At 46.0% G+C, this 12918-nt stretch overlaps 1 protein-coding gene across 2 annotated transcripts in view; it reads left to right on the top strand.

Annotated features, from left to right (window-relative positions):
* The window catches only part of TTLL11 (tubulin tyrosine ligase like 11), a 268134-nt gene that overhangs the window by 101114 nt on the left and 154102 nt on the right, over nt 1-12918 (top strand). For both annotated transcript variants that reach the window (XM_086325418.1, XM_086325419.1), the window contains exon 5: nt 12200-12295. In XM_086325418.1, the coding sequence (XP_086181544.1) occupies nt 12200-12295 (96 nt within the window). The remainder of the gene's footprint in view (nt 1-12199; nt 12296-12918) is intronic.

Genomic DNA, 12918 nt, shown 5'->3' on the forward strand with positions numbered 1-12918 from the left:
GAGGATGCTCGTTCGGCAGCAGGAGAGGAGGCTGGCCCCAGGATACAGCCCCAGATCCAGAGAGGCTACCCTAGTAGTGGGCACCAGTCAGCGGGCTTTCTGGGAAGGCCGGTGGAAGCCTTTGACGGGGCATTCAGGCAGTGGTCAGTTTGGGGGGTGGGGTGGGGGGTCGTGGTGGTGGAGGTAATTGTCATCCAAAATCTGTCCTTAGGCACTTGGACCCCAGGCAGGATGTCCAGCTCAGCCATCAGGCTTAGGGCATTAGAAAGGGGAGGTGGGCACAACTTAGAGGCAGGACCAGAGAAAACAAATCCTGGCTTGAGCCACAGGAAGGTGAGGGCGAAGGAGAGAGTTGCAACGTGGAGGCATCCAGGGGTCATCCCAGGGGACTGCGTGGTCACATCTGTTCGACAGTGACAGCTATTCCGGGAGCGTCATGTGGGCCCTCGTGAGTGGCCAAGCCGCAGAGCCCTGGCACAGCGAGGGTGCAGGGTGGAGGGCCAGGCCGTGGTTTTTCTGCCTGTCTTGCTGTGGACCAGTGGCATGGTGAGGCCATGGGCTGGAACTAGGGCCCCAGCTGCAGGGCAGACAGAGAGGGAGCCGCTGGTTTGGACAGAGCACAGCTGGCACATGAACCACAGGCCCGTAAGCGTTTTCCATTGCTCGACCACGCTGAGTGCTGCCAGGCTTGGGGTCAGGAGAGGAGCACAGCGCCGGAAGCAACCCTCCGGGAGGAGTTCATCCTCTTCCCGGCTGGGGGTCCCGTGGGCACGTTTCCTCACCACCCCGAGCCTCTGTTTCTTTCTCTGTGAATCACCTACACTCACCTCCTTACCTGCCATCTTGGGAGCAGTGTGAAGTAATGAGGGTGAAATCCTTTGATGTGGTATAAAGCACGTGGTGGTTTAGTTGCTCAGTCGTGTCCAACTCTTACAACCCCAGGGACTGTAGCCCATCAGGCTCCTCTGTCCATGGGATTCTCCAGGCAAGAATACTGGGGTGGATTGCCATTTCCTTCTCCAGGGGATCTTCCTGATCCAGGGATCGAACCCACATCTCCTGAACTGGATGAGGGTTTGTTACCGACTGAGCCACCAGGGAAGCCCACAAAGCATTAGATACTTGAAATCTGTTTTAAAGTACATTTCAGATTCACAGTGATTGAGAAAACAGTGTTTTGTTCTCCTTGGAGTCCTCTCTTGCTTTCTTTATCCTTATCACTTGTTGAAACACTTGTTAGTTTAGGTCTCAAACACCTGAACTAACTTGGAACCCAAAGATCTGGGGATAGCACATGGTTCTGACATGGACTTGCCGTGTGACGTTCTATAAGCCGCTTGACTTTTCTGTGCCTCCGTTTCCTCACCTACATCACAGGGTTGTCGTCCAACTCACATGAGATCAAGATGATAAAGGGCTTTGCAAACTATAATGTTTTGTGCATATATAATGCATTTTTTCTTTGTCATGGACGCCCCTTTTGCTTGTAGCCAGGCCTGGCCCAGACTGCAGCATTCCAGAACATACACTCTAAGCCAACAAAATTACATTTATCCTAAACATGTGACTGTGACCCCTTTCCAATCACAGCCACAATAACTACTTGGGAAACTGTGATGGCCCGGAGCAGGGGCTGGCGTGGCTGGGCTGTGGGCAGGTTTCCTGTAATCTGTTGCCTAGGAACGTGGCTGCCCTGTCATTCTGGTCTGTCCCCCTGTCATTGCCCAGACAGCCCTCAGCAACATTTCCCCCTGTCAGTCTTCTGGAGGGCAGCTCTGTGACCCCGGCTGAGAGAGTCAGGCCCGTCTGGGTGTAGACGATTCATGTGGCAGAAATGCACACGCAGCGGAGAGCTTTCCAGCAGAGTTCAGCTCTCGTGAACTTTTCTATCTCAGTTCTGCAGCTGGGTTTCTGTCGTCCTCTCGCTCTGGGTCCACTTCTCTCCTTAGCTGTGATCCTTTCCCTTCAGTGTCTGGAAGAGGCACCTTCTGTGAGTGCTAAGGTGCTTCTTCTCTCCCTTCTTTGCTCTTCTGATCTCCCCCACCATCAGCCCCAAACACCCCACAGGAAGGAGGGGAAGGAACATCCCAGCGCTCACACATGGGCTTGAGTTTAGTTCTCAGATGCCCTGGATTTGAGCTAACCCCAGCTCCTGCTTCCAGCAGCTCCAGCTGGAGAGCTTGGCAAGCTAACCTTTCTCTGACTCAGTTTCCTTATCTGCAAATAGAATATTGGTCCCTGCCTCACAGAGTTGTTGTGAGACTGAGTGAGAGAAAACTGTGTTGAAGAGTACCCAGCAGGCAATCACTTAATAAATAAGGTCATATCGTTTGCTATCGGTCACGACAGTTGTTCTCGAACTAGTCTACGAAGAAGTGCCTTGAACTTAGGGGGAAACCAGGAAGCAAGTCACATTTCCAACTTAATGGAACACTGGTGTTCCAAGGAGCACAGTTTGAGAAACAGGTCCTGACCCCCGCTGCCTCCCAGCCTGGCCCCAGCCTCGCTTCCCCGTTCCTCCCAGATCCATGCGAGTCTGCCAAACACAGCTGACTCCTGTCTCTTGGACATCCTCCATGTTTCCCCACTTCTGCCCTTTTGTTCTCTCCTGGCTTGGCCCCTTCTGCCACACTCTGTCTTCTGCCACGCTCTCTCATCTTCTCCCTCTCTTGTAAAATCTAGTGCTGGCAAAGTACAGCTTGAATCCCACCTTCTCCATAAAGCCTTCCTCGACCACTTTTGACATGTAAGCTTTTTTTTTTTTCCTTCTTTAAGACACATATGCTGGCCGCCCACTGACACAAGCCCTGAGCTAGCTGTGGGCGTGTGGTATGGGCGAGGTTGCAGTCCTGCTCCTAAGAGGTGCGCGGTGTGCTGGGGAGCACTGCCACGTGGGAGTCGTGAGCACCATGGAGGGACATGTGCAGGATTATGGGAGAACACAGACAAGGCAGCTTGTCTGCACCCCCTGCGTTGGAAGTGCAGAGTCTTAACCACCTGACCACCAGGGAAATCCCAGTGTGACCACTTCTAACCAACACCGCTGCCTCCATCCCAGTCCAGACAGCCGTCATCTTGTACTTGTATCACTGCAATTGCCTCCTAATTGATGTTCGTTTTCCCACCCTTGCTGCTTGTAGCCTATTTTTCTCACTGTAGCTAAAGTGATTCTTTTAAAACATGTCAGATTAAATTACTTCCCCGTGTAAAGTCTCCAATGGCTTTCTCATTGCACTTAAAATCCTGGCTCCTTACCATGGCTTGCAAGATGCTACATGATCTATCCCTTGCCATTCTGTCTGACCTCATCTCCTGTCTCCCTCCCTCTCACTCCTTGCTGTTCATCAGAAGTGGCCTGTGTTCTTGCCGTTCCTTCTGCTTGGGACGCTCTTCTTCAGCTCTTCAAATGACTTATTTGCTCACTTCACTCAGTCCCTGTTCATACATCACCTCCTGAGTCTTTGGCTTCTGGTCGTGATGGAGTAACAAAGACTGGACTTAACCTTCTTTTGAAAACAACTAGAATACCAGACAAAATACACGAAAGAAGTGTTTTCAGATTTTGTACCACAGACAGCTCGGCATCATAATCCCAAAGGAAAGTGGGGAACAAAAGCCGAGATGTGTCTACCGTTGCCTCAGCTTTCTGTCTGGGGGCACTCTCTAAGACACGGGCGGGGGTGAGAGTGCACCTAAACAGAGTCCTGTGACCTCAGTGAGTTGAGGAGATGGAGATAAGCATTTTAGTGATGCCAAGGTGGCTGGAATTCTGTGGGCAGAATTCTTTAAAGGAGGGACCCAAGCAGGAAAAGAGCTACAGGAACCTGCATGGGAATCCCTGTACACCTTTGCTGAGTGCTGGGCTATTCGTATGTAGAGGGTTAATCCATAGCGTTGGGCAAGAATGACCAGGGAACTGAGAAGATGAACCAGAGCTCACACAGAGCAGGGAGATGTCCAAGCTCCAAAGAGTCAGTGTGGAGAGTGCTTGGTGGTTACTGGACACATTCAAGGGAGACTGCAGAGAAGTTCTGTCCTAATGGATTGAATCTTCCCTGGGATGAAAGTTACTCTAGACTCAACCTGCTGCTGCTGCTGCTAAGTCACTTCAGTCGTGTCCGACTCTGTGCGACCCCATAGACAGCAGCCTTCCAGGTTCCTAGTAAAGCTTAAATAATAGGCCTGGAAGGTATCAGCATAATCTGTAAATAACTGAGTACCTAAAAATTTCAGTTCAGTTCAGTCGCTCAGTTGTGTCAGACTCTTTGTGACCCCCTGGACTGCAGCATGCCAGGCTTCCCTGTCCATCACCAACTCCCAGAGCTTAGTCAGACTCATGTTCATTGAGTTGGTGATGCCATCCAACCATCTCATCCTCTGTTGTCCCCTTCTCCTCCTGCCTTCGATCTTTGCCAGCATCAGGGTCTTTTCAAATGAGTCAATTCTTCACATCAGGTGGCCAAAGTATTAGAGTTTCAGCTTCAGCATCAGTCCTTCCATTGAATATTCAGGACTGATTTCCTTTAGGTTTGACTGGTTTGATTCCTTGCAGTCCAAGGAATTCTTAAGAGTCTTCTCCAACACTGCAGTTCAAAAGCATTAGTTCTTTGGTACTCAGCTTTCTTTATGGTCCAGTTCTCACATCCATACATGACTACTGGAAAAACCATCACTTTGACTAGATGGACCTTTGTCGGCAAAGTAATGTCTCTGCTTTTTAATATGCTGCCTAGGTTGGTCATAGCTTTTCTTCCAAGGAGCAAGCATCTTTTAATTTCATGGCTGCAGTCACCATCTGCAGTGATTTTGGAGCCCAAGAAAATAAAGTCTGTCACTGTTTCAACTGTTTCTCCATCTATTTGCCATGAAGTGATGGGACCAGATGCCAGGATCTTAGTTTTGTGAATGTTGAGTTTTAAGCCAACTTTTTCACTCTCCTCTTTCACTTTCATCAAGAGGCTCTTTAGATCTTCTTCGCTTTCTGCCATAAGAGTGGTGTCATCTGCATATCTGAGATGTTATTGATATTTCTCCCAGCAATCTTGATTCCAGCTTGTGCTTCATCCAGCCTGGCATTTCACATGATGTACTATGCATATAAGTTAAATAAGCAGGGTGATGATATACAGCCTTGACATATTCCTTTCCCAATTTGGAACCAGCCTGTTGGTCCATGTCTGGTTCCCGCTGTTGCTTCTTGACCTGCATACAGGTTTCTCAGGAGGCGGGTAAGGTGGTCTGGCCTAAAAACTTCACACTTTTTAAAAAGAAGACAAATCCAGATACTGAGCATTAAATGTCCAGTATCCAATAAAAAGCCACTAGATATTCCCCAAGGCAAGAAAAGGTAACCTATACCCAGGGGGAAAATCAATAGGAACAGTCCCATAAATATTAGAAATAATGAAACTGATAGAAAAAGGATGTTAAAACAGCTACTACAACTGTGTACAAAAGTTTAAAGGAAAATAGTTTACTGTAGAGAGAAATGAAGCTATGAAAAAGAACCAAATGGAACTTCTAGGAACCAAATGGAAGAAAACGCAATATCTATATTGAAAATTTCACTGGATTAGGATTAACAGCAAATTAGATACTGTAGAAGAAATGATCAACAAACTTGAAGACATAGCAATAGAATTTATTCAAAATGAAACAGAGAGGAAAGTGACAGGAAAAATAAGTGAACAGACCCTCAGTTACCTATGGTACAATATCAGATGGTCTAACATCTGTGTAATTGGAGTTTCCTGAGCAGAGGAGACAAGGAAGATACAGAAAAATATTTGAAGAAATGGCCACACATACAATAATGTGTACACACACACACCAAAGCTTATCAAAGTCAGATCAGTGACAATAAGAAAATCTTAAAAGCAGCTAGAGAGAAAAGACACATTATGTTCAGAGGAATGAAGGATAATTGAAAACCTTTCATCAGAAACAGTGCAAACCAGAAGACAGCAGGATGACAAATCTCACAAATCCCAGGCCTTTCCTGACCACCAAGCCCTTCCCTCCATCCACTGCACACACTCTGTGTTCTTACCTGGTCATAGATACTTACTTGCTTGTGGTCTTTCTTCTAGAATGTAAGCTCCAAGAGGGCGGGAGTTAAAATGAACCTTGTCTTCTTCACTGCTTTATCCCCAGTGGCTGGAATACTACGTAGTGCTGCTCAATAAATATTTGATAAATAAAGTTGTCTTCCAAGTAGAAGACAGCAGAGAGTAGGAAAGCATTCTAAAACGACTAATGTTGTTTAGTTGCTAAGTCACGTCCAGCTCTTTCGCAATCCTGTGAACTGTACCTGCCAAGCTCCTTTGTCAAGGGATTTCCCAGGTAAGAATACTGGAGTGGGTTACCATTTCCTTCTCCAGGGCATCTTCCCGACCCAGGGATTGAACTCGGGTCTCCTGCGTTGGCAGACAGATTCTTCACCACTTGGGAAGCCCAGAATTACTAACAGTTCAGCACAATTAGAGCCCAAGACATGCAGCGTTGAGTTGGAGGAAATAAAGCTAGAGTTTGACAGAGATGCTGGTCATAGAGGAACTTATTGGACATGCTCTGGAACTTGTGCTTCCTCCTGTAAGCCAGGATTTTAGGTGGAGGGGGTCCTAACATTTTATTTGCATTTTAGAAAAATTACTCTGGTAGCCCTTTGTGCGAGGTGATTTTGAGAGCAGGGAAATGAATGGGGGAAGGTATTAAAGTAGTCCAGGTGAAAGATGGTGTGGGTTTGATCTAGACTAAGAACAGGGAGATTGGGCCAGGTCTAGAAAGCTGTTTTGGAGGTAGAATGTACAGAGCCTGTGAACAGCTAGATGTGAAGGAAGGAGAGATTTCTGGCTGACTGCTGCTGGCTCAAAGTCCCTCACAGGCTACAGTTAACATATTGTCTAGGACTGCAGTCATCTTGAGGCTACAGGGGAAAGATCCCCTCCCCAGCTCACTCACATGGCTATTGGCAGGCCTCACGTCCCCCTTGCTATCGGCTGGGACATCAGTTCCAGAGGCCATCTCAGCCTCTCCATCCAGCAGCTCACAACGTGGAAGCTGGCTTCCCTTAATGTTGAGGGAACAAGAGAGTAAGAGAATGCATCTCAAGATGAAAGCCACAGTCTTTTTATATAACCTAATATTTGAAATGCTAAGCTAAGTCACTTCAGTCGTGTCTGACTCTGTACGACCCCATAGATGGCAGCCCACCAGGCTCCCCCGTCCCTGGTATTCTCCAGGCAAGAACACTGGAGTGGGTTGCCATTTCCTTCTCCAATGCATGAAAGTGAAAAGTGAAAGGGAAGTCGCTCAGTCATGTCCGACTCTTAGCGACCCCATGGACTGCAGCCTACCAGGCTCCTCCACCCATGGGATTTTCCAGGCAAGAGTACTGGAGTGGGGTGCCATTCCCTTCTCCATATTTGAAATGATATCCCATAATTTCTGCCTTGTTTTGTTTGTTAGAAAAACATTATTAGGTGCAGCCCACTCTCAGGGAAACGGGCTTACAAAAGGGTGTGAATACAGGAGGTGGTATCATTGGGACTATCTTAGTCTGCTGATCACAGATAGTGAGTTTGGTTATGTTGAATGTGAGGGGTGTGGGGTCTCCAAGTTGGGAATATTCTGGATGCAGATGGATGTGTAGTTCTGGGGCTCAGGAGGTAATTCCCTCATTGGAATGTAGGTTGGAGGCTTTACCTGAGTTTACAATGAATGGCTCAGGGCCCTTTTTTCTCCAGCTTGCTTTGGAAGCTTCCGGAAGTGAGGGATGAAGGACAAGATATCTTTGAGTCCCCAGGGCACCCTGTAAGTAGCAACACATCATTGCTGATTGAATGACTTGGAGGGTGGAGAGTATCACATAATTGAAAAGTTTTTTCTCTCTTTCCATTTGACATTTCCTTCTCTGCCACCAAACTAGAGGGAGGTTTTCCTGTTTCTAAGCTGCAAGTTTCTAATGTGCAAAGTGGATGTTAGATTAGATTAGTAGTGTTGTTGTTCAGTCTGACTCTGCAATTCCATGGACTGTAGCCCACCAGGCTCCTCTGTCCATAGAATTCGCCAGGCAAGAATACTGGAGTGGGGTGCCATTTCCTTCTCCAGGAGATCTTCCCAACCCAGGGATTGAACTCAGGTCTCTTGTATTTCAGGCAGATTCTTTACCACTAAGCCACAAGGGAAGCCAGGATTAGTAGTATATATATGTATATATACTTGGATCACAATGAACTGTGGAAAATTCTGAAAGACATGGGAATACCAGACCACCTGACCTGCCTCTTGAGAAATTTGTATGCAGGTCAGGAAGCAACAGTTAGAACTGGACATGGAACAACAGACTGGTTCCAAATAGGAAAAGGAGTACGTCAAGGCTGTATACTGTCATCCTGCTTATTTAACTTCTATGCAGAATACATCATGAGAAACGCTGGGCTGGAAGAAGCACAAGCTGGAATCAAGATTGCCAGGAGAAATATCAATCACCTCAGATAAGCAGATGACACCACCCTTATGGCAGAAAGTGAAGAGGAACTAAAAAGCCTCTTGATGAAGGTGAAAGAGGAGAGTGAAAAAGTTGGCTTAAAACTCAACATTCATAAAACGAAGATCAAGGCATCTGGTCCCATCACTTCATGGGAAATAGATGGGGAAACAGTAGAAACAGTGTCAGACTTTATTTTTTTGGGCTCCAAAATCACTGCAGATGGTGACAGCAGCCATGAAATTAAAAGACGCTTACTCCTTGGAAGAAAAGTTATGACCAACCTAGATAGCGTATTGAAAAGCAGAGACATTACTTTGCCAACAAAGGTCCATCTAGTCAAGGCTATAGTTTTTCCAGTGGTCATGTATGGATGTGAGAGTTGGACTGTGAAGAAAGCTGAGTGTTGAAGAATTGATGCTTTTGAACTGTGGTGTTGGAGAAGACTCTTGAGAGTCCCTTGGACTGCAAGGAGATCCAACCAGTCCATTCTGAAGGAGATCAGCCCTGGGATTTCTTTGGAAGGAATGATGCTAAAGCTGAAACTCCAGTACTTTGGTCACCTCATGCGAAGAGTTGACTCATTGGAAAAGACTCTGATGCTGGGAGGGATTGGGGGCAGGAGGAGAAGGGGACGACAGAGGATGAGATGGCTGGATGGCATCACTGACTCAATGGACATGAGTCTGAGTGAACTCCTGGAGTTGGTGATGGACAGGGAGGCCTGGCATGCTGTGATTCATGGGGTCGCAAAGAGTCGGACACGACGGAGCGACTGAACTGAACTGAACTGAATCTAGTATAGATAGATGTGTAGATATAAATATATACTTTTCCCATGGGAACCCCAGGATGTAAAAAAGATAAAAGTTGATCTGATCTGGTCTCCCCAGTGCTTCCCCCTCAAAATAATCTCATATTGAAAAGCACTGAACCAAATAAATTCCTGATTTTCTGCCAGATCTGACATTCTGGGATCTTATGAAAAGACCAACTTTTGGCTCCTCCAAGTTTTGTGATTCTGTTTCTTGAGATCCACTGCTGCTGCATTTTTCATTAAACTTTGGGGGAAAATTCATCTTTCCTTGAACTCGTGAAGAACTATAAAGATGACTTTCATTAAATACTATGTGTCAAGTACCATGCAAAACATTTTACATCCCATTATCTTTACTTCCTCCTATCTCCCCAACTCGAGTGTAAGCTCCATGAGGGTAAGGACTTTGTCTAGTCCACTCCTGTATTTCCAGAAGCTGGAAGAGCCTCTAGGGCACAGGAGGCATTCAGTACTTAATGAATGAATGGACTAAGGTAGGCACTATTCTTATGCCCATTTTACAGATGAGGAAACTGGGGCTTGGAGCTGCTAAGTCACTTGCCGGTAGTTACACAAGTTGAAGGCAGAACTAAGATTTGAAATGAGTTCTCCTGGACTCCAAAGCTAACAATGTCATTTCTTGTTGATGGGATCAGTAGGAAACCGGAAAGGGAGCCAGTGTATATTGAGTGCTTTCTTTAAGATGGGCATAACTCTAGGGACATTTTTGCTTCCATTGTCAACTACCCTGCAAGGTAGCTGTTGTTAGGCCCATTTTTTTCCAGATGAGTTATGTGAGGCTCACAGAGGCCTAGAGTTGTGTAGCAAATATGAGAGACTGAACTGGATTGAAGCCCAAGTCTGGCTCCAAAGCACTCGTACACAAGACTCAACACAGTCAACTCCATGCACCAAAGTTTAGGCCCTGGAAAGCTCTGTGCTGCTGCTGGGTGCGGGTCTGTACGGTTGGCGAAGCTGTGCTACTCCTCTTCTGCAGCTTTCCCATAGCTGTGGATTCATGAAATCCCTGTGCACTAAGCTGAGATGAATCCACCAGGCCAAGAAAGGACAAGTCCAAGCTTCTAAGATGTAGCAAAAAGTAAGCGTCCGTGACTCAGGATGATAAACGTTGACACTGCCTCCCATTGTTCTCTGTAGGCTCATCAACATCAGGTCTCAGACCAGGTCTGAAGTTAGACTGATGATGTCACCAGAGTCTCTTACAGGCCTCATTACTCATATCCACTTGTCATATATTATTAAGCGGATCTATAATACATGTAACATTTTCTACTGAATTTCCATTCCTTTCTTCTTATGACCAGGAAAAGAAAAATAGAGTGAGGATGACTTTTCCCAACTTTTCATCCTTATTGTCTTTTCTTGAAGAATAGCCTCATCTTGAATTACACACCCTGCCCCCCACCCCCAAATGGTCATTCCGGCTCTGAGTTCATTAATAAGGATGAAGCTACACTTTAATAATTATCATTTAACTAATGCATATTCTAGATAGACAAGTAAATGGATTTCCCCTCATATTTTCTTCTTGAGTCCACAGAGGAGGCGATGCAGCTGTGTCTTTGTTCTCTCCCCTCCTTTATTCTCCATGTTACTTTTGGAAGCTTTGGAATGATATCACTCATATTAGAAGTTTTCTTCTACCTTATCATCTCCTAGAGAGATAATGACAGTCCTCCCGAGAATCTTGCATCCTCATAGTCCACGTCTGAATCCAATTAGAAACTGCGATCTCAAGGGTGAGGAGATGTTATCTAGATAAAGGGCTATTTCAGGCCTAGGGAATGAAATGCACAGGGTGACTTATCCCAAGCAGGGGACTCCTGAGGAATTGAAACAGTCCACAAGACAAAGCCACACCTGAGGCAGAATGCCGGGTTCAAGAGCAGGAGGTTGGCCGGTTGGCAAGGGTGCTAAAGCTGGCCATGGGTGCAGGCTGGCTCCAGGGGCATATGGGCTGGGCTGTCACAGAGGGCCCCACACTCCAAAGGGTTCCATGCTTGGTTTAATGCTCTTGTTTCAGCATCATGAAATTTGTTAATACTTTTTGAACACTGCATTTCTATCTTGCACCAGGTCCCACAAACTGCATAGCAGTTCTGCAGTTCTGAAATCCAGCTCTGTCCTTTATGAGAGGAGCAGTCTCAGGGAAACCCACTGGCCTTTCCAAGACTCACTTTCTGCTTCTGTGAAATGCAGAGCACAATCCCTACTTCAAATATGCTGTCTTGAGAATGAATCAAGATTGTGAATAATTGGTGCATTGTATCATAATTGGTGCCTAGTGGGCACCTAATAAATATTCCCTTCTTCTTGGGTAGGAGGGTCCATCAGAATTATCCAGGGGATTTGCTACTGAAAATACACTGGCTGCGTTCCACTCTGAAAGACTCTGACTCACAGGTGTGGGTTAGGGATGAGCAGTGGTTTTGAAAGGGGTCCCTAAGTGATTCTGATATATACCCGAGGTTAAGAAACATAGTCTCGGGTTTTTTAGAGATCCAGCTAAGAGGCAACTTAAAAGAGGAGAACAGAAGGAGAGGGAGAAATTGATGGACAATTACTGATCCTTAACATAATAAAAAACCTGTTAAAGAAGAGCGAGGTCATCATCTTACAGCCCTTCAGACAACACCGATGGTGCTGAAATGAACCATGGGACCTCATCCCATTACCAAGACCCCTATAAAATTTTCTGCTGTCCATTTGGCCTGACAAGTCCATCCAGAGGAAGAGGGGCTATGGATGAGAGAAGCCAGGGTCAAGGCCCAGGTTGGGGGCGGAGGTGGAATTTACTTTCACCTTAATACCCCTAATATAGTACCTAATTCCTGAAAAGACACTGCAACTAATTCTGAATTATGTTTATCCAGATTTTAGGCTTTGACATTCTTCTCATGAAAAATCTGAAGCCTATACTACTTGAAGTAAATGCAAATCCCAGCATGAGAATCGAACACGAGCAAGAAGTAAGTATTTTGAGTATCTCATTGAATATAGTACCAGGCAAACTGAATGGTCCCACTCTTCTCGCTGCTCCCTTGGCTAAACAAGATTCGACATTGCCAGATTTGCCCGGCCAAGTTCTGTTCCTGCCTAAATAACTTCAGTTTTGTTGAGCTCAGAACATCGTCTATTAATATAAGACCTATCTGACCTATGGTGACTTCCCCGCGTGCCCTTCTCCAGTTCTGAAGATCTGCAAATGGAGAAGCAGCTGAGCCTTTCCATCAGTTTTGACGTGAACTAATTAGTTAGCCTCAGGAGATGAACTAATTGAAATTCTATGAATATGATTTAGCCATGTCGACATGCTTGAGTCCCTAAGATAAATAGTACATTGAGCAGTGCTTATCTCCCCCCACCTGCCCCTCCACCCCCCTCTTAAGAATGCATTAAAAAAGACTGGAAGGAAATACACCGACTATTAATCCTGGGTTTTGGGTGGGGGTGGATTATGAAGGTTCTTTTCTTCACCTCTTCCATATATTCAAATATTCTACAATGAGCATATATCATTTTGATAATGAGAAAAACCCAGTGCTATTCTTCCCCCTTCGTGTATTTTGATTTGTAAAAGGAAACTGACATT

The sequence above is a fragment of the Bos grunniens genome, chromosome 11 (assembly GCF_055505025.1).
Source record: "Bos grunniens cultivar Pamir isolate PY7600 chromosome 11, Bosgru_T2T1.0, whole genome shotgun sequence".
NCBI lineage: Eukaryota > Metazoa > Chordata > Mammalia > Artiodactyla > Bovidae > Bos > Bos grunniens.